This window comes from Ipomoea triloba, chromosome 5, assembly GCF_003576645.1.
Source record: "Ipomoea triloba cultivar NCNSP0323 chromosome 5, ASM357664v1".
NCBI classification, from domain to species: domain Eukaryota; kingdom Viridiplantae; phylum Streptophyta; class Magnoliopsida; order Solanales; family Convolvulaceae; genus Ipomoea; species Ipomoea triloba.
In genome coordinates this window covers 28,542,915-28,564,770 of record NC_044920.1, presented here as the reverse complement: position 1 = coordinate 28,564,770, position 21,856 = coordinate 28,542,915, and the positions used below count along the sequence as shown (strand labels likewise).

Sequence of the window (21,856 nt, the reverse complement as noted above, 5' to 3'; positions counted from 1 at the left end):
CCCCCCCCCCCCCCCCCAAAAAAACACTTTAGGTATAAGCAAATCATAAATTTGTATTGATCATGAAACACTCATGCCATACTCTTGATGAATAATTCTCTAGAGGGACATCCAACACCCTCAAACCACGTTGCTCTTGGATGGAACTTTTCACCAAGAAATCAACAGCTTTATTCTACTCTCTATAAACATGTTCAGTGATAACAACTCACTAACTCCACTGCTCAACATTACTTAACTAATAAGAATTAGCTAATCATTGTAAAAAAAAAAAAAAAAAAGTAAAATATTACTCCGTACATTTTATAAAAATAATTTACATTATTATAAAACAAAAATATAAGTTCTTTTAGTCAATATTTACCACTCTAATAATTTGTACTAAAAAAATTTTAATAGTCAAATTACAAACTATAATTTGAACTTTAATATAAATAAATAATTTTAAAACAACTATTATTTTCACATTATACATAAATTTTTGCTCATTGCACAAATGCATGTTATACTAATGTGTGTATATTAGGTGAAATAATTTTTTAAAAAATAACATTGGTATATGTACAACTTATCATATGCACCCGTCGTATATATCTACATGTCATTCGCACCTCTTTTCTGTCATTCTTTTTTGTTTTTTACCCTAAAAAAAACGTCACAGCAGTACTGCCAGAAACCCCTTTGGTGCGTTGATAGGGTGTAATGATAAACAATACTCAACTGCATAATTACAACTCATGAATAATGATTACTACGTATTACATTGTGATTGTGGGACAAAAGACATCATGCGATTGCCATATCCTAAATTGATATTTTTAATTTATTATTTTAAATTGTATCTTTTTTTTTTTTTTGAACACCTACTCATATTCAAAATTATAGCTTTTTTTTTTAAAAAAAAAAAAAATAGAATAAAATAAAAGTGAGTACTTGCTATTTGCTAACACCCTTTCGTGCTCTCGGCCGTATTTATTGCACTTAGTTTTTTAGAATCTTAGTATGATTTACTTTGCCGGTGTGATTTGCAGACTATTATATAATAATGAAGTTTATTGATACACACCATTGGGTAATGCTGGTATATATACTTTCCTCAATCACCCAAAAATAAAAATACATGTAATATTATTTTGTGAAGGAAAGACATAATATTATTTGATTTACTTCTTTACATTGTTAAATTTTGGACATGACTAATAATTTTTTTTATTGTTTTATTTTTTGCATGTTACATTAAATTGTACTCACAAGATAATCAACCAGGTCTCGAGACCCGTCTCTCAAGAATGTTATTACATACTCATAATACTCTTAATCACATGTTTAAGCAATTCACACCTCAACAATAGCTTTTCAAAATTATGAAAGATTACCAGCAGTAATCAACCAATTAAGAGTTAATATTAAGATATGAACTACCAATTCAAGTTGGCATTTTGGGCCATGTTCCCAAGCATCATCCAGCTCTGCTAGTGCTGTCATTGCCCACCCTCCATTCTTTCCAGTTTTGTAGGTCCTTCTAATCTCTTCTCATGTGCTCTCTCCATGCTATATACCTTACTACCAAGGAAAAAAAAAAACTGCTTCTTTGGTTTTCCTAGTTTTTTACAACATCAAAACCCTCCATTACTCAAAACAGCCTTAAAAAATTCTTGGTGACTGCTTTTTTTCTGCTGTTAGCCTTCAAGTATTTCTCTTTCTCCATAAAGACTCTACTTTTCGTCTCAAAATCCAATCTTTTTACCGAGATGAGAGTTCATCTTGGGCTAAAGCTTCCAGCTTTGGTGTTTCTTGGGATTTTTGGTTCACTGTTTGTAAATGCAGTGTCTCAAGCTGGCGAAAATGACGATGCTTCTGTGATGTTGGCTCTCAAGAAGAGCTTAAACCCACCCTTAGATATGGGGTGGTCGGGCGAGGATCCGTGCAAATGGAACCATGTGGGTTGCTCAGATGAGAGGAGGGTTATCCGTATCCAAATCGGCCATAATAGCCTCCAAGGTACTTTACCTCCAGAGCTCTCTAAACTCACCCAACTTCAACGCTTAGAGCTCCAGTGGAACAATATTTCTGGGCCTTTGCCTAGCTTGAATGGGTTGAGTTCATTGAGAGTGTTAATGCTTAGCAACAATCAATTTACTTCAATTCCTGCTGATTTCTTTGTTGGCTTGTCTTCCTTGCAATCTGTTGAGATTGATAACAACCCTTTTGCTGCTTGGGAGCTCCCTGAGAGCCTTAGAAATGCTTCAACACTGCAAAATTTCTCAGCCAATTCGGCGAATTTATCAGGGGAAATCCCTGGGTTTTTGAACCCTGATGGGTTTCCTGGGCTGATAAACTTGCATTTGGCTTTTAATAGCTTGGAAGGCCAGCTGCCCCTGGGGTTTTCAGGAATGTCTATTGAGTCTTTGTGGTTAAATGGGCAGAAACTTAGCGGAGGAATTGATGTTTTGCAGAACATGACACTTTTAAAAGAGGTTTGGTTGCATTCCAATAGGTTTTCAGGCCCTTTGCCTGATTTTTCAGGTTTGAAGGCTCTGCAAGTGTTGAGTCTTAGGGATAATTCCTTTACAGGTCCTGTACCCTTGTCTCTGCTGAGCCTTGGGTCCTTGAAGGTTGTTAATTTGACTAATAATTTACTTCAAGGGCCAACACCAAAGTTCAGAGACTCTGTTTCTGTTGATTTGACAAAAGATACTAATAGCTTTTGCTTGCCACAACCTGGTGATTGTGACCCTAGAGTAAATGCATTGATTTTGGTTGCGAAGTCTATGGAGTATCCGAGAAAGTTTGCCGAGAATTGGAAGGGGAATGAGCCCTGTGCAGATTGGTTTGGGATCACTTGTAGGAATGGGAATATCACTATTGTTAACTTTCAGAATATGGGACTTACTGGCACAATTTCTCCGGAATTTGCTTCACTTAAGTCCCTGCAAAGGTTAGTCCTTGCAGATAATAATCTAACCGGTAACATTCCTGAAGAGCTCACTAGTATTTCCGGGCTTACTGAGCTGGATGTATCTAACAATCAGCTCTATGGGAAAGTTCCAGCTTTTAAGAATAATGTGATTGTGAAGACCAATGGGAACCCTGATATTGGTAAGAATAAGAGTGAGGCTAATTCCCCGGGCAATTCTCCTGGTTCTTCTGGTTCTCCTAATTCTGGTCATGATGAGGGAGGAAATTCAGAAAACTCTTCTAAGAAATCTAAGAATTTGATTGTTATTGTGGTTTCGGTGATTGGTGGCATTTTCGTGCTTTGTTTGATTGGGGTAGTGGCTTTGTGTGTGTACAAAAGCAAACAAAAGCATTTTAGTCGAGTGCTCAGCCCAAATGCCATGGTGATTCATCCCCGCCATTCTGGTTCTGATAACGATAGTGTGAAAATCACAGTTGCAGGATCCAGTGTTAGTGTTGGTGCAGTTAGCGAAATTCATGCTGTTTCCACTGGTGAAACCGGGGACGTTCAAATGGGGGAAGCTGGGAATATGTTCATTTCAATTCAAGTCCTAAAGAACGTCACCGACAACTTTAGTGAAGACAACATATTAGGCCAAGGAGGTTTCGGGACTGTCTATAAGGGAGAGCTACATGATGGAACAAAGATTGCTGTGAAAAGAATGGAGTCGGGAGTTATCGCTGGGAAGGGGCTGACTGAGTTTAAATCCGAAATTTCTGTTTTGACAAAGGTTAGGCATAGGCACCTTGTTGCCCTACTCGGGTACTGTCTCGATGGGAACGAGAAACTTCTTGTGTATGAGTACATGCCTCAAGGGACTTTAAGTAGGCATCTTTTCAACTGGGCTGAGGAAGGGCTGAAGCCTCTCGAATGGACGAAAAGGTTGACAATCGCATTAGACGTTGCTAGAGGAGTGGAGTATCTCCATACATTAGCACACCAAAGTTTCATTCACCGGGACCTTAAGCCTTCGAACATTCTTCTAGGGGATGATATGAGGGCTAAGGTGGCAGATTTTGGCCTCGTTAGACTTGCTCCTGAAGGGAAAGGCTCCATAGAGACCAGGATTGCTGGAACTTTTGGATATCTCGCTCCAGAGTATGCAGGTATATATGATTTTTAACTTTAATTACGCGTCAATAGATTAGCCTGAACTTCAAACCATAGGTCATGCTAGTGATTCGAGAATATATAAGTATGCAGGTATGATTTTAACTTTAATTACGCGTCAATAACTTAGCCTGAACTTCAAACCATAGGTCATGCTAGTGATTCGAGAATATATCTGGTAGTTAAAGAAAGCTGTTTAACAGAGCAAAGTTGAACCTAAAGCTGTTGAGTATCCTTAAAATTGGTTTACATTATTTATGCTTAGTTGTTAGCCATTTTCAACCCAACATATTCTTTCAATTTTTCTATTTGAAAAACACCACTGCTTCGGATGAAAATATTGCACTTTATGCTCAGACTAGAACTTCTTGTGATACTAATGTCAAGCGAGCTTAGATCAAAGTTCCTTGGAATGTTGACATCTAATGCTCTTTCTATTTTTTTTGCCAGTAACGGGGAGGGTAACTACGAAGGTTGATGTGTATAGTTTCGGTGTGATCTTGATGGAGCTGATCACGGGCAGGAAGGCTCTGGACGAGAGACAACCCGAGGAGAGCATGCACCTCGTGACGTGGTTCAGGAGAATGCACGTAAACAAGGACACCTTCCGCAAGACAATTGACCCCGCTATTGATTTCATCGAAGAAGAAGTACTTTCGAGCATAAGCACTGTTGCTGAACTCGCTGGGCACTGCTGTGCAAGGGAGCCGTACCAAAGGCCTGACATGGGGCACGCTGTCAATGTTCTTTCGTCGTTGGTGGAGCTTTGGAAGCCATCAGAGCAGAACTCCGAGGATATATATGGTATTGACCTCGACATGTCTTTGCCTCAGGCTCTTAAGAAATGGCAGGCGTATGAAGGTACAAGCCACATGGACTCGACATCTTCGTCTTACATTCCGAGCTTGGACAACAGCCAGACGAGCATACCAGTTCGCCCGTATGGATTTGCTGAATCATTCACCTCTGCTGATGGCAGGTGATCGAGGATCAATGCCACAATTTGCCCTTGTAGCTCTCTGTAAGTTTATGTGATTATTTTGTTCTTTTCTCGGTCTGTCTATGTTTTCTGAGAACCAAGAACTTAACTCAGTCTTGAAGTTTAGTGAGCATTGTAATGTTTATTAAGAGTTAAGAATGGCCACTTAATATGCTTGCTTCTTAATCTATCTGCTGTTAAGAATGGTGACCCATTAGACCTCTCAATTGAACAAGATAATGATGAATGAAACTTGGAAAATGATAGGACTGGACATCATTTCCACTGGACCACAGAACCCCTTTTATGCTTGCTGTGGTGATAAAAGCAGTGGTTGTAGGCTAAGCTAAACATGGCATTCAGAATAGCATTTGAGCCCACTCCTTTACTTTTAAAAGGAAGTACAGTGGCGCCCCACTGGACTAGCTCAAGTGATAGATCACTTGACCTAAAGTCAGCACTCCACCTATAGGGTGGGGTTAAACTCCTGGGCTCTGATTCTCTAAGTACAGTGATGTCTCACAAGGCTAGCTCAAGTAGTAGACCATCTGACCTAAAATCAGCACTCTACTCGTAGGGTGGGGTCCCACAAGGCTAGTTCAAGTGGTAGATCACCTAATTTAAAGTCACCACTCCACCCATAGGGTGGGGTTCAACTCCTCCGCTCTTGGATTTTCCAAGTACAGTGATGTCCCATAAGGCTAGCTCAAGTGGTAGACCACCTGACCTAAAGTCACTATTCCACCTGTAGGACGAGGTTCGACTCCTTGGTTCTTGGATTCTACGAGTACAGGGATGCCCAACAGAGCTAGCTCAAGTGGTAGATCACCTAATCTAAAGTCACTACCTCACCCGTAATCCATAGGATGGTGGTTTGAGTCCTCGGCTCATGGGTTCTCCAAGTTGGCAGAAGTGTGGAGATGGATCCCTTGTGCGTAGGGTCAACGATAGGGACTAACAACGAAAAAATAAGGCACTGATGTATTAGGCATTCAGCCATGCATTTTTCTTAGGTCACAAAATTTGGCAGGAAGGATAAGGATTGTGGTTGAATTGGTTTTGGGAGTTGCATCACACGATGTCGTTATCTCCACATGGTTGCACATGAAGGTATCATCATCATGATGTTCAAGTGCAGGCTGGAGAAATTTGGGAGCATTCGATCGTCATCTGCATATGAAATGAACGAATTGAAGATAGATGATGATATATACTCTCTATCTGGTAGAATGATCGCATGCCCTTTACGTGAAGTTAGCTACCAATTCTTTAACATTTTGTAATTCCTTAAAAATGAGTGACTCTCGTGTGAAACTGTGATCTTTATTCATGAGATGATTCGAATTAGCTTCTAAAACTCATTTTTTTTCTTTAAAAAAAAATCAATTACATATGAAATGATCAGAAATTAACTCTTATGTTTAATGGAAATTGCATGGTTGAATTCCTGATTCCGAGTAGGTAGAACTGGTCCAAGGCACACGCGTATGCGCATATACATGTGCATGTACCCGCTAACTCATTGGACCACCCCTGCATGCATGCCTGTCAATGCGTCTATTCTTTGTCAAAAGGGATTATTTCAACTTTTTATTTTCAAAATAAAAACTATACTTTTAAACTAATTTCTTGATAAAGATAATTTTCACTGCCATTGCTTAACTCAAATTAGTACACATTTCATAGGTTGATGTAGGATTGGCCCATAAAAGAGGTGGCACAAAGTCCATATCTTGGCCCAAGTGTATTTGGCTTAACACAAGGTCATCCTGGCATAGTTTGGTCTATGACATCTCATTTATGAGGTCCAATCAACTCAGTTAATTTAGCTCGAAGATTAAGACTATTTGCATTCATAAAAATTTTAAATTCATATAACGCTGTTTCAAAATAAAATCCCAAATAATGTACTTTGTTGCCTACTAACCCACCCCATAGATATTTTCAGAACATTTTCCTCAATTTCGTCATTTTTTAAGATTATTTTCCAACAGGCTGCAGGCCAGTTGTACATTATTGTTGAAATTGAGTGACAAACTGCACTGCAAACATGCAGAGGGAAAAATGCACTCATTTATTCACATTAATGTCTGAGCGAGGACTGACTCAACACCTCAAGCTTCAAGTCCACCATTCACAGCTCATTTGCATCATTTGCCCCGTTTTTAGTGCCCAAATTATATGTTATCTCAATATTTTTTTTTTAATTATAAAGTATAGTTTCTACAATAGTTAATTAACTATTGAATCACCATTTACAATTTTTGGTGATTCAACAACCCTTAAGAAAAGGTTCAATTTGATACAAGATATCTAATATGATATAGATAATTAAACATTTAGTAGTAGCCAAAGGTCTTGTGATCAAGCGACATAGTTGTGATCCTCTCAAGTAAGAGGTTACATGTTTGATTCCCAATGGGGGTGTTACACTTGTAGTTGACTCGAGACCAATGCTTTATTACGAAATGACAGAGGTGGATAATATTAATCTCAACACATTGTGGATATAGGGTTAGGAAGCAACCTAGGATAGCTAATGTGTTGGTTTAAATTTTGAGGGAATTAAAATATGGGGAAATTAATGTTGAAGGGACCGAGTAAAATAGCCACGTCCAAGGAATTGACGGGTCAGCCACAGACTGGGTCGAGTCAAAACTCGGTCCATTCTGATTTTTTGAACAAAACGAAATAAAATTATGAACACAATGACTCGAGACTTCAATTCTTTTGTTCAGACATTCAACGTTCAACATTCAAATACTACAACGTACAAATCCCTTCTCCTCCCCTTCCATTCTACTCACTACTACTTCCATCTTAAGCTTTTGAAACTTTTCTCTTCAATCAATCCCTCTTTCCCCATTTTACCCCTCAAATCTCATCTTTAATTTGACCTCTCCCTCCATAAATGGACTGTGCATATATATATATAGCAGATCAGAGCTATTACATTATATTGTACCAGAAACATTAATCTTTTGTAACATATATATATAGTTTTTGTCGAATAGAATAGAATGTTTATTTTTTCTAGGAGAATACTTGGAAGAGTTGGCCGGAAAAAGAAGGTTCTGAGGATAGGTTCTAGAAGGGAAATGATGACGCCAGCTCATTTTCTGTGTCCGATTTCTCTGGACTTGATGAAAGATCCGGTCACATTGTCCACCGGAATCTCGTACGATCGAGAGAATATCGAGAAGTGGTTGGGCGAAGGGAACCGGACATGTCCGGTGACGAATCAAGAGGTGACGTCATATGAGCTCATACCGAACCATGCTATAAGAAGGATGATTCAAGAGTGGTGCGTGGACAATAGGTCCCACGGAATTGAGAGGATTCCGACGCCGAGGATTCCGGTGAGCAGTTATGAGGTGTCGGAGATGTGCGGGCGGTTGGAGGCGGCGACGGGGCGTGGGGACCACCGGGAGTGCGTGGAGTTGGTGGGGAGGATGAAGGGTTTGGCGAAGGAGAGCGAAAGGGATAAGAAATGTATAGCGGATAGCGGGTCGGGTCGGGTCTTGGCGGCGTGTTTCCGGGCGTTTTCGGAGAGGTACGAGGTTGAGGATTTGTTGAAGGAAGTGTTGTCGGGGTTGAAGTGGATGTTTCCGTTGGGGGAAGAGAGCAAGTCAATGCTGGGATCTGAGCCGTCGTTACGTTGCATGGCGTGGATTTTGAAGGGTCAGGATTCATCCGCGAAAAGGAACGTAGTTTTAGTTCTCAAAAAGCTGCTGTCTTTGGATCACACCTACGCTAACGTCCTAGCCCAGGTTGACGAGGATGTCCCTCGGGTTCTATTCGAGATGGTGAAATCCCCAAATTGCCCCTCCGCCAGGAAGGCTCCACTGGAAGTCCTGTACCGAATACTGACATCATCTTCAGAAGCCAAGGGCAAATTGGTAAAAATGGGGTTACCATCTTTGGTTCTCGAAATTCTCGTGGATGCAGAGAAGGGAGTTGCAGAGAAAGCATTGGCAGTTATTGATGGCATCTGTGACAGTCAAGAAGGGAAGGGCAGCATTTGCAGCCACCCATTGGCTATGGCGTTGTTAGTGAAGAAGATTATGAGGATTTCTGAGATGGGCACAGAGCTTTGCGTGTCAATTATGTGGAAGCTTCTGTGCAAAGGTGATGAAGATGAAAATCAAGTGATTGAAGCATTGGAACTTGGAGCTTTCCAGAAACTTCTGGTTGTTCTTCAAGTTGGGTGTGGGGAAAATACAAAGGAAAGGGCTACTGAGTTGCTGAAATTGATGAATCTTTACCAGGATAGGGTGCAATGCTTGCACAATTCATCAGGCTTCAAGTATCTCAAAAAATCATATTAATTAACCGTTCTGTCGGATAGAAGCCCGTGGAATTTGAGATTCAACTTTTCGGAAAAATCGCAACAAAACAAACAAAAACCCTTCCATACCATATTCTTTTGTATTTAGATTAGGCCGGGGATGTATTACTTTTGTATATAGATACCATTATTATTATTATTATTATATGTAATAGCATCATTTTTTAAAATTTGCAATATAAATATAATTAACACTATATAGGCCAAGACCTTGTAGTCTACTGGCACTGGGTTGCACTCTCATATGGAAGAAGTGGGTTCGAGACCCAATGATATTGACTATTTGTGTTTCAATAAGTTGAGAAAGTAAGTTATGAACAGATACTGCATTGTAACAGAGCTAGTAATACTAAAAAAACACTATATAGAACATGACAAAAACTGAAACTCACAAATCTATTACAATTTCAAATGTCTAAACAAATTAAATCAAGATTGACAAACAGAGCTAAAGACACTATTAATGCCATGCATCTTCAGCTCGGAACAGATTGATCTACAAACTACAGACATAGGATACAAATATTCTACAATTGATAACTTCTATACACGAACGAGGAATATAATGAATGGAGTCTCATTCTCAATGCGTTTCACTGATCAAATATAACTTTTGACCGTCACTGATCGTATCTACATCAATAATTTTACCTCCATCTTCGGTTAATATAAAAGAGCCCGACGGGAGGCTCAGTTGCTCTGAACCTGTTTTGACAAGCTCTTCAACACTGCCAGGAACCCACAGGACAACACCGGGCTTTTTCACATCCTTGGACTCCTCGGGGTGAAATGGAAACACCGTGCACTTTTTGCGTGACATCTGGTTGTCTGTTATCAAACGAACAAACTGCTTTTAGCAAGCTTTGTGTAATATGATAACATTGGATACTTTATGATGAAAAAATAACTGTTATGATATGTCTGCATTTATAACATCTTCTGATTCTTCTCCACTAATTTTGAGTATGGTTCATATGGTCATTGTATGTTTTTAACAATACCTTTGAGATCTTCCAAGCATCCAGCAGGGAGTTTAGATAGTTGGGCGGATTTTGCCTCGTTCAGAAGTTCAATCAGCTGTTTGTTTCCGGTTTTTATTGCTTCATCAACTGCAGTATTTCCCCATCTGTAAGACATGAAATGTTACAGAAAGTTTCAGCTGCTGATGACTTATATTAGATAATGAGAAGTTATATCAAGAACCTAAAGCTTCTAAAGCATGGTGAGCCTCGAAGACTATATTCATTGATATAATGTTCATTGTATGAGTTTGAAACCAAGTTAATGTAAATATTAATTGTGAGATCTTATTATAAGCAATAAAGAATGATTTAATTTGCACCTGTCTTTTAGGAGAACTGAAGCATGAGCTTCCAAAAGCAAATTTGCCATTAAATATGAACCTTGAGAAGCAGCAACATGAAGTGGTGTCTGGTGGTTATAGTCTTTCGAGTTTGAATCAACACCATTAGATAATAATCTTCGCAGAAGATCAGAATCACCCCTTGTGACAACACTACACAAGAAGCTACCAGCATTCTCAATCTTCAACGAGGCCCCTTCTTTAACGAGTAACGAAGCAACCCTGTCGTGTCCATTCTTGATGGCTTCGAATAGGGGCGTATTTCCAAAGTTATCTATAAATATATAAACAGTTACTTTGAGTTCTTTTATGTAGCATAAAGGCTTCTCACAAGTTTTGAGCAGTAGCCACCAAAGAAATCTACCTTGAGCGTCGAGATCAACATCTTCTCGTATAAGGTAAAGAGCAATCTCTTCATATCCTCTAGATGCAGCAAGGTGCTGGAGAAAAATGAGGATCTAATTAGGCAAAATTATTACACTGTTGGTTATCTTTACACACTTGAAATAAATTTCATAATTGGTAAGTTGCAAACAGATATGATAGGAAAGTTTAAGCCAATTTGCTAAGAAAAGCTAAGCGAAAGAATAAATATGAAGGGGGAGGGAGAATTGAAGCTTGTTTTGATGTGTAAATTCATACCAGAGGTGATCTTCCATCATAATCTTTCTGTTTGGGATCAGCTCCAGCTCGAATAAGAGTTTTAAGCTGATTCAGATCACCGTGATAAGCAGCACAATTAACTTTCAGTGCAAGTTCAGCCTCTTGCTTCTCTATATGGAATGTGATATCTGAATTCAATTGCTTCAAACTGATTTTAGATTCTTTTACCTGCAGTTCAAAAGAGTCATGTCTAGAACACAGTCCTCTAAGAGAAATGTGTAAAATATTTTTAGAATTGTTGGAATAATGTGGCACTTGTGCTTGCACACAAACACACACACACACACCTGTATTCTCATGTGTATGTATATACACATATACACGCACACACATTTATTTGTATGGATATATGTAGATTACCTCTAGTAAGTTAGTCAAGATTCTTCTCCCATCGTGAAAATAGATGTCAACAATATTGGAGAAGGACTGTTTATCAATCCGAAGGAGTCTGGATAGTTCACAAACACGAATAGTATACGGTTGAGGGATGTTGCAAAGGATGGAAACTTCTCCAAATGAGCTGTTAGGCTCCAAAAGGGCCACTGTCTCTTCTGTTCCATCTTTCCCAATGATAACTTGCTCCTGTACCAAAATGGCAAGCATTATTAACAAGATTTTCAGAAGTGTAAACTCTGAACCAAACAAATCAGTAGTCATAATAGATCTGCATGCATACAATAATAATAGACAATCCATACAATAAAATAGGATTGTAATTGCAAAACCAGTAGAAAGAATAAAAGGAATATAAATCATATGCCACAATGACACAAAAAAAAAGGAGATGAGAAAGCATAAAAATAAAGGGACAGATACTAATTAAGAAGCAAGTATAGAGATAGGAGAAACATTCTACCAGCACACCATCACAGATAAAATAAAGTTGGTCAATTGCATTCCCTTGTTCCATAATTACTTCTCCTGGGAGGAAAAATTCTTCGCAGACTTTAGTTACCTGTAAAACATGACAATTGTCCAAAATTAACAGTTGAGAGCATAGTTAATCTTATCAGAACAAATATTTGCAGCTGTTTCCTTATACGCGCCATGGTGTTAATGTCGTTGATTTATGCTATGTAGAAGTAACACACCATGGTTTTATTGTGATTTATTTATGCTATTTCGCCTTCAAAGCAATTAGAGAGAGTAGCAAAAGCACGTATACAACAGTTTCATTACAGTTTAATCAGTCCACAACCAGAAAATTACAAGCAACGTTGGGGCTTGTAGATAACTGTTAACATTATTTTAGCTGGTCAAATAAACATGTTGAAAAAAAATACATAAAATAGATAATACTCTGTAGTAAACTATATTTTCTCAATCTTGGTGGTAAACAAAATTCAGAAAGAGATATACTGGATAACCAGAAAAAGAATTAAGAGACCAAAATAAACTAAAAGAAAGAGTCAATTACCAATCTAACAACTTACAATTTGACCAATAAATTCTGCAGAGCACCCCTTGAAGAGAGGAACATTTTCAATGTAAGACTGATACAGTGATTGAGAAATCTGCAAAAAGGTGGGGAATATTCACAATAAGGAAATGATAGTAGATGTTAGGATTAGAAAAATTGCAAAAAAACCGTTACTAATTTGTGTCAAATACAAAGAAAAAACTATGTAAAAAAGTACATGACAAGGAAGGAGTTAAGATACATGTGAGGAGAAGTGAGAACAGTGGGCTTTGTACTCTGGCAAAATCAGTTTTATCATTTCATAAAGCTCATAACTTTCCCAAATTAATATTATGCCAACAATAGCATATAAGCCAAAAGCAAGTTGCAAGAAATTGTTTCTGTCTTGATACCTTAGCACGAATGGATATGGGCATATCTTGAAGAACAGCTGAATCAGTGTAATTACTTTCATACTGTAACCGCAAGTGACCTTTGATTTGACTACGTATAGACTTTCCAAGCCTATTTCTGTTCATATACTTCAGGAGATCAGTCATCTTATCCCGATATCTTTCAGTTTTGGATCCTTTAACAATCAGTGCTGTCATATTACCAATCAAATAAGCACCAAGGATCATGTCAAAAGAAACATAAATCATGACAAATATCATTTCTCTATTATTGACTGCATGTACATCTCCATAACCTGCATCAGGAAAAAAAAAAAAAAAGAGTTGAGGTTCAGCAATAAATTGGAAAGGTATTTCGTGATGGTATAATTAAGAAGAGGATTAAAAAATCAACATGGATTTTTTAGTAAACATGTTTTGTGTACTTGTCATAACTGAATCTAGAGAACTCTAGAAGTAAAAGTATTCATTCTATTGATTCACTATATCTTCCTTGTACTGATTACAAATACTTCTTAATAGTCCTTCTAACAGTTTGCAACAAGTGAAATAACCAAAACTATCATGAGAATTCATATAAAACAACTATGCAAACAAGACTTCAAAGATAAAATGATAAGATTTGAAAAAATGGACTTACCAACTGTTGCCATAGTGACAATGGCAAAATACATAGAACTGGTATAACGTGTCCAGAGGTCAATCTCTCTGAAGTGTGAGTAACTGTAGTCCCCCAATTTCAAACTCCCAATCCATGTATAGCCTTCCTTCTGTTCAGGCAGAGTAGTAGCTAAATAGTAAAAGATGCAGGCTGCTGTATGTGTGCAGTAGAGTTCTACAGTGATGAGTTTTATGATCCTAGTAAAGAGATAATTGATCCGAATATCTTTCTCAAGCTTCTGGAAGAAAGCAGTGACTCTTCGTGCCCGGCATAACCTAATCCATAAAAGGTATCTGACTTCCTCTTTCTCTCCAACAGCCTGGTTATTCCAAATTGAACTATGTGGGTAAAGAGCAGTCTTTTGAAAAGTACTTTTAGAATAATATGTGAGAAAATTCAAGGCAATGAAACAATTGCTACTGCAGCACCTGCTTGAGCTAAAGTTTTCAATTTTTCTTTACATGCACAATTACAAAGCATTTACTTGGTAAACTATTGAAGATGACTATAGATCTTAAGAGAGAATGTTTATGCTAACAGCACAAGATATAGTTCTCCAAACATGAACTGATTTTGTACTTGGAGGATGTGAAAGAAGATATCTACTGTCTCTAATGATCTATTAGTTTCCAATCCATCAAATGAAGTTTGTTTCAACTTTCAACAGTTGATAAGCTGACAGATCAATCAACTTCATATATCACTTGTTAGTTTTCATCTATTGTCTCTCATAGCCAAACAACTTGTGTTTGTTATCCTAGAGTGTGTGTGTGTATACATATAGAGAGAGAAAGAGTGACGAGGGAAACTCGCAACCACTACCAGAGGGTGTGCTAAACCTCGACTTGTAACTCTAGCTAGCAAATGACCACAAGAAGATAAATCAGTCTAGGTTGCTCATAACTGATCGATTCAAACGAAGAAGGCCAATAGGCCACTCACTCTAGGAGTTAAACTTGTAATCTTTTAGTTACCAAGTCAACGGTCTGACCAACTTCGCTAGTAGTATTTTTTTATATACCATTAAGTTTGCATGGACAAACAATTAGAGACACTAATACCACAGTACATTATTTGTTTGAAAATGTAAATACAAAGTTATGATGACTAGGGAGGGGGTTTGGAACAATGAATAATACCTTATAGATTATATCCCAAGGCATACAACTGAGCAAATCAATGACAAAATGAGACTTCAAATAGCTGCAATTAACAAAAATATAGAAAGATTAGTTAACCAAGTAGTTTTCGCTGGGTTCACTTTAATGTGCAGGCAGCATGGGAGTGAAATGAGAACTGACCGAAGGGCAATTGGAGAACGCTTATAAACCATCCGGTATGTCTGACTATCTCTATAGGCAACAAAAAATTGCACCACAATATCAACAAGGAAAACTATTTGACCACAAATGTCCAAGAAGAAGAGTTTTTCCGGCAATCCTCTGAAGAACCCAAACTCGAATGGTGTAAAGAAAGATGAGTAAATTGCCCATACCAAGATGAACTTTTCCCATGTGCGGTACCACCTGCGCAATTAATCAATCTTCACTATTCATGTTCACACGGAAACATGTACACAACACAACTAGTATTTAATTTGTTAAGGGTCTTATTTAATTAAATAAAATACTGAAATCATACAAAAGATAATGTTGATTGTGGATTATAAAATGCATTTTACTCATTGAAACAAATAATTCAAAATGCAAGGCTAGATAATATTAGACAATGCATGGTCAAAATCGAAACTTTTACTAAATGGAACAGTTGTGGGCCTTGTGGCTTCTTATCTACATTGTATTTATCTATTCTATTCCATTTACTTGGTGCTACATTTAATTTGTTATTAGTCGATCTCTGTATTTAAAATGTTCTAACTTTGAAGCCCCACTCTTACATCTTCTTACCGTCTGTAAAGTTGTAATAAAAATTTTGTAAGACTCAATAAGATTTGAAGTAGTGCTTCTTCCGCACAAAATAAAAGATTAAATAAAAGGTTGTCCACCCTGTATTTCCTAATTGTCCTTAATTTTATCATTCACAAAACAACAACTCATGATTTGACAAAAATATAAACATTAATAAAGTTAAAATTAAAATTTAAAAATAAAAATTAATGGCTAAAATTTTGTCATGGTCAATTAATCATGTGTAAATTGTAATCATTTAAACTCAACTAGTCTAATTGTATAGATACTGCCATGGTCAATTAATTTGTAGTACATCATCCCAAATATTTTGTCGGGCCGGGACGTGGGGACTCTTGGGTTGGAGATTCAAGCTTTCAATTGTTATGCCATGGATCTAGGTCCATCCAGGTCCATATTTACAATTTTATAACTCTATGTTTATAACTCTATATTTACAATTACAAAACTCTATGTTCACAATTTCATAATTCTATATTCACAATTTAATGGCAAAAACTTGTGTGAGATCGTCTCACCATGAGATGGGTCGGGTCGGGTCAATATGCAATTGTAACACTTATATGCACAAATGTCATACTTATATGTTCAAATGTAATACTAATCAGAAATAAAATTTTTGTTACTTTTAAGGGAAAATACAATACTTTTACATTTCAATTTAAAAGTATTACTTTTTTCCTCAAAAGTATTATATTTGCCCTTATGAGTAAGGGGCACTTGTCAACATTACTTATTATGAAAAATGTATTACTTTTTCTCTTATAAGTAACAAAAATTGTATTCTTGATAAGTGTTATATTTGAGCATATAAGTATGATATTTGCACATATAAGTGGGACATTTGCATGGTGATTTGACCCGACCCGACTCGTCTCACAAATAAGGATCCGTGAGACAGTCTCACACAAGTGTGACACCAATTTAATAACTATATTCAATAGTATAACGCAATTTTTAAATCTATATAACAAAATTATAAATATAGAATTCAAAAATTGTTAATATTAAGTAATATAATTGTGAATATAATATTTTAAAATTGTAAACATAATATTTTAAAATTGTGAACATGAACTTGGATCCATATTGCAATATAGACCAAGTTCATAGCATAATTTGCCTCAAGCTTTTGGGAAGAGTATTAGTTATCGCTAAAGAGTACTGTCAAATTTTGAGCCTTTCCTAATTCCTAATCAGATTATCATCACCTACGATTCTACGAATCACACAAGTCAAAAATCATTATCCTCAAATGTATGTGGGCCCAGGATGCCACGTATCACCTTTGGCGGGAATAACGCTTATCCGCGATTTCAGATTAAAGCCCGAAAAATTACTGATTTTATAAGGACATTATTGCTACTATTAATTACGGAGTAATTAATTTAAGAAAAATACTAATTACAGCATTTTATTTTTATTTAAGAAGAATAATACTCTGTACGCCGTAGATTTTTTTTTTCTGGGTGTAGATGATTATTCTTTTACTTCATTTTGGACACCTGAAAATTAAATTACCATATTCTTTTAATTTATTACTCACTAGTTGTATTTAATTTTAAAAAAATATTACATGGACTTTCATTTTTACTCTCAACTTTCAAATTTTTTTTGGACTTATCCAATTTTTATTTTTTATATTATGGAGTAAAATTTAGTGAGTAGAATTTAAGATTACATGTACTAGAATTTTTAATTTTATTTAGTTTATATGTATTAAAATAAGAGTAATTCTACATGCACTTCCAAATTCTACTCCCATTTTATACTTCCTATGGCATGGCATGCCGATTGTTTAATTTAGTAGGAGGTCATGATGTTTATTCATTCATCTTTTCTTTCCCGAATCAAATTTGAACACGAGTGAGAGTAAAAGTTGTGAGTAAAAATTTAAGACTCCATGAAGTATTTTTCTTAAAATAATCATGTGTAAATTGTAACCATTTAATCTCGACCGACTAGTCTAATCGCATAGCTACGGTTATGGTAACTTGCAGTTAGAGGCAGAACGCTAAATAAGCTTGTTAGTTGTTACCAGTTTTCTGGATGAATGACGAGTCCTTGCGAGAGGTCCTTGAGGCCATTGATGACTATCTGCCTGCTAAATTTTCGCCGAATTGACTCCAGTCCTAACTCGTTCTCCATTAACTTGAAACGGCTCCCACGGGTGGAGTTGATCTTATCTCTCAAGTCCACCACCTCATACTCCGACTCCTCGACGCCGTTCATCTCCTCCTCCGTCGTCGCCTCTCCTCTCCTCTTCCCCATCTTCCGGCGCCGCCGCTAAGTTTTCTCGCCGAAAAACTGGAATCGAACTTCAATGTTTCAAAAATAAACAAAAATGGCGGTGCTGCAATAGAGATCGCGCTCCGGATAGAATGCGATCGGAGTGTATCTGTATTGATTGTTTAAACAGTGTTCTGGATTGCAATATAATTGTGGTGATTGTTTCTGCGGATTAAATGAAATTTGCTTTTATCTGAGAGAGAGATTTGGCCGTGGAAAGGATCACGAGAAAGCTAGAAACGATGAAAAAGGACCGGCGAGGACAATATGTGGCTCTACGCGTATCTAACTACCTACGCTTCTAGAGAGATGAAGAGAGGGAAAATGAAATGTGCAGATAGAACAATAGGATTTGAAATGACTTCGATAACACGAGTATTTATAAGCAATTGAAATTCCTTCCATCATACTTCAATTCAATAATAATACGATTGCTTTATTAATTTACTTCTTGATGATACCTTATCTTATACGGGGAAATTCATATAGAGTAAAATATATTTTTAAAAAAATTAAGGTTTTGAGTGTGTAATTCTGAAATCAGCAAGCTGAGAATTGCAACGGCCACTAGTTCTTGCTCACCTGCTTAAAATATATGCGTCGTTGCTGCATTTATCAGTCCTTTTAAGAGATAAATAATCCATTTGTGGTCACGGGGAATTGCATCTAACCACCTAGAAGTTAAACTACCAATCATTATGTCGTGGACTATAATATTCATGATGAATTTTTGATATACATATTTATTTCTAGTATATTAAATATTCATTTTCATTGTATTAAATATTCATTTTTAGTTTCTTTCAAAAAAAAATATTCATTTTTAGTGTATTACTTAAAAATGAACTTATAATGCATTAAAAATGAATTTTAATATATTAAATTTATAATATACTTTGCAATGTGAATTATGATCTATTGTATGATTCCTCCCCCACCCCAAAAAAAAAAAGACCACATTAATAGTAGAGAGAGGTCGAGATGGGCACCACTAGTGAGTTAAGTAACCATGTAACAAATAAACTCTAGTAACTTTAACACGTTCATAAAATTATATTTTTTTGTTAGACCATAAGGTATCTTAAGTAGACCTTAACTATAGGAGGCACCTTTAAATTTGTATTATATTCAGGTTAATTTTTGTTTGCTTCGGGCCAATTTGCCCAATTAAGAAGTGATGTGCAAGGATTTTGAACTCCTAACCTCTCTTAAGGGATGAGAGTGCATGCTCACTCACGCCAAGAAAGTTGGTTAGGGTTCCTAAAATTAAGTTAATATCATTGTTAAAAGTGTTAGTACCTAATGCAAAGGTGGATGTTCTCTTGATCGAGTCTTGCCCTTCTTTGTCCATTGTCCATTGTCGTTAGACTTTGCAAGGATTTCAATAATATATTTGAAAGCCTCAAGCCGTATAAACACATTATATAAGAAAAAATTATCATGTCCTTGTAATTTTCTAATTGATAAATTGATAGGGTTACATTATTTTTAGTCTTATGTAATTGTCACGATATAATCATCATCCAAGATGGTGATGATTAGATATTGTGTGTGTCTGTTTGTGGAGAAATATGAGCTGTTGATCTGTTTCGGAAGGAAGCAATAAGTTCTGTTAGGAAGCAATATCTTCCTGAAGGAAAGAAAGGTCTTCTTCCGGAAGGAAGCGTCATCTTCCAGATAGTATGAAATGACTCTTTGCACTCGTTAGTATAACCTTGTGCACTTATAGTATGAAATTTATGCACCTGTAGGGCTGTAGTAGAGAAATTTTGCACTTGGAGTGTAAAAATTGTGTACTCTATACACTTGTAGTATAAAACATGACACTTAAAGAACAACTTGTGCACCTAAAGAACAAAAATTATGCACCTAAAGAACAAAACTTGTGCACCTGAATAATATTGTTTTATCAACTTATTTTTACGGAAGGAAGCAATTAGTGTCGGAAGGAAGCATTTTCCAAAAGGAAGTGACATCTTTTGGAAGAAAGCATCATATTTCTGATAGTATGAGATTACTCTTTGTACTTGTTAGTATAACCTTGTACCTATGAAATTTATTTATGCACCTGTAACAGAGGAATTGTGCACTCATAGTATAAAAGTTGTGTACTTCATAATTAGAAAATTTTATCAAAATTCCACCGTATTATAATTGGTACAATAAGTTCATTCTAGGAATGTATTTAATTCCAAGTCAAATTCTATATAGACTTGGTCGATTGCCGTCTAGGCTTAAAATTGCATACTTGGCTTCGTAAATAACGGTACCGTGGCCTTGAAAATGAAAACAACACACCAATTAAGCCAAGCATGTTGTTGGTGGATCGGTTAGGTATATCTAATGCTTTATTATTATAATGAAAAGAGTTACATTGATTGAATATATTGTTAGATCAAATGTTACAATTCTATTAATCAATATAATTTTTTATTATGTATGTAGCTCGGTAAAGTCACATAAAAAGATACTTGTACCATTTCATTATATGTGTTTGGTTAAATTAATGAGACTTTACTTAAATTATATTTAACATTTAAATTTTTGTAATAATTAGTTTAGTGTTAATATATACAATTTATATATTAATATTATTAAACACACACAAAAAAAAGAATTAAATTTTAAAATTATAAGAAAATGATAAAGAAAAAACACAAGTAAAGATGTGTGGATACCATGGAAGGAGGTTTAAAGGTTAAATTTAGCATCTTTTTTTTTTTTTGGTTGTTGTTGAATATTACTGACTTGCCTTCTAGGGTTTGATACCACTGGACCACAAGGTCCTTGGCTCAAATTTAGCATCATATTTCAAGCGATTATTTAAAATGTGATGTTGGCTAATATGTAAATATAAGAAAGAAAAATTATATTTTATTATTAGTTACGGAGTATAATTTTTGACATAATTATAAAAGCTTGATATAACAAATTTAATAATCTTGTAAATCGTAGATGATTTAATAAAAGCTAAGGTTTGCCAAATGGCACATTTTGTATAAATCGGTATAATATACATTACATTGAAATTCAATTAATGTCGACTGGTTACAAGCAAACCATTCTAACGGCAGCTCGTTGATTGGAGAAAAAGTTACACTAGTTGTATTGGTTTGCCTAACGCACTTAGGGTTGAAATAACAATGTGATTCATATTTTAGATTGATGTTGTAGTATTACACGTTTAAGGTCAATTCAAATTCCATTGATATTCATAATTTTAGACAAAAATTTTATGTTAGACAGTGACTTGGATGACCGAGTTAAATATCTTATCATTGAAACGTGACGTTAATTATTACGTAAGTATAAGAAAAATAAATTTGTGCATACAGTACCAGCTATACCCTTTTGATATAGTGATAAGTGCTTGATCATTACATCTTATTGTAAAAGGTTATGCGATAATAAAATTAAAACGAAAAAATAACAAATTAAATGCAATAAACAAATTTTTATACAATAACAATTCAAAATTATATATGCGCTTTTATTTATTTTTGAAAGATTAAAAGTGATTGTAATAAATATATTTTCTCTAGTGAATAGAACTGTGCAGCGGATGTGATTGCCAAACTGACGACTAGGAGGAAGTGCGACTTGATTGAATTCCGTAACCCGTCGGAAGAGGTATGGATCTCATCAAGATTGATAGAGCCAAGATGGCTCTCTGAAAGTCGGAGTAATTTTGCTTGGTTCGTCGGGTATTCCCTCACCCCCCCCCCCCCCCCCCCCCCCCCCCCC

General features: G+C 36.1%; 3 protein-coding genes across 3 annotated transcripts; 2 read left to right on the top strand and 1 right to left on the bottom strand.

The window, feature by feature from the left end:
• The first annotated feature begins 1,485 nt into the window (after nt 1-1,485).
• Nucleotides 1,486-5,236, top strand: LOC116019850 (receptor protein kinase TMK1-like). Its single transcript, XM_031260203.1, has 2 exons — nt 1,486-4,065; nt 4,520-5,236. Exons 1-2 carry the CDS (start codon nt 1,752-1,754, stop codon nt 5,050-5,052), a joined length of 2,847 nt encoding a protein of 948 aa, XP_031116063.1. The 5' UTR covers nt 1,486-1,751; the 3' UTR covers nt 5,053-5,236.
• A 2,592-nt stretch (nt 5,237-7,828) lies between these two features.
• Nucleotides 7,829-9,541, top strand: LOC116019496 (U-box domain-containing protein 21-like). Its single transcript, XM_031259720.1, has one exon. The coding sequence runs from the start codon at nt 8,069-8,071 to the stop codon at nt 9,374-9,376; it is 1,308 nt and encodes a 435-aa protein (XP_031115580.1). The 5' UTR covers nt 7,829-8,068; the 3' UTR covers nt 9,377-9,541.
• Nucleotides 9,542-9,740: 199 nt separating this feature from the next.
• On the bottom strand, nt 9,741-18,445 carry LOC116019704 (potassium channel SKOR-like). The gene is made up of 13 exons (XM_031260000.1): nt 17,862-18,445; nt 15,197-15,421; nt 15,035-15,098; nt 13,875-14,214; nt 13,235-13,530; nt 12,856-12,936; nt 12,279-12,377; nt 11,783-12,004; nt 11,402-11,590; nt 11,124-11,199; nt 10,739-11,033; nt 10,398-10,522; nt 9,741-10,224 (listed from the first exon to the last, which is right to left on the bottom strand). The coding sequence occupies exons 1-13, from the start codon at nt 18,092-18,094 to the stop codon at nt 9,980-9,982; spliced, it is 2,490 nt and encodes an 829-aa protein (XP_031115860.1). The 5' UTR covers nt 18,095-18,445; the 3' UTR covers nt 9,741-9,979.
• Between the last annotated feature and the right edge of the window lie 3,411 nt (nt 18,446-21,856).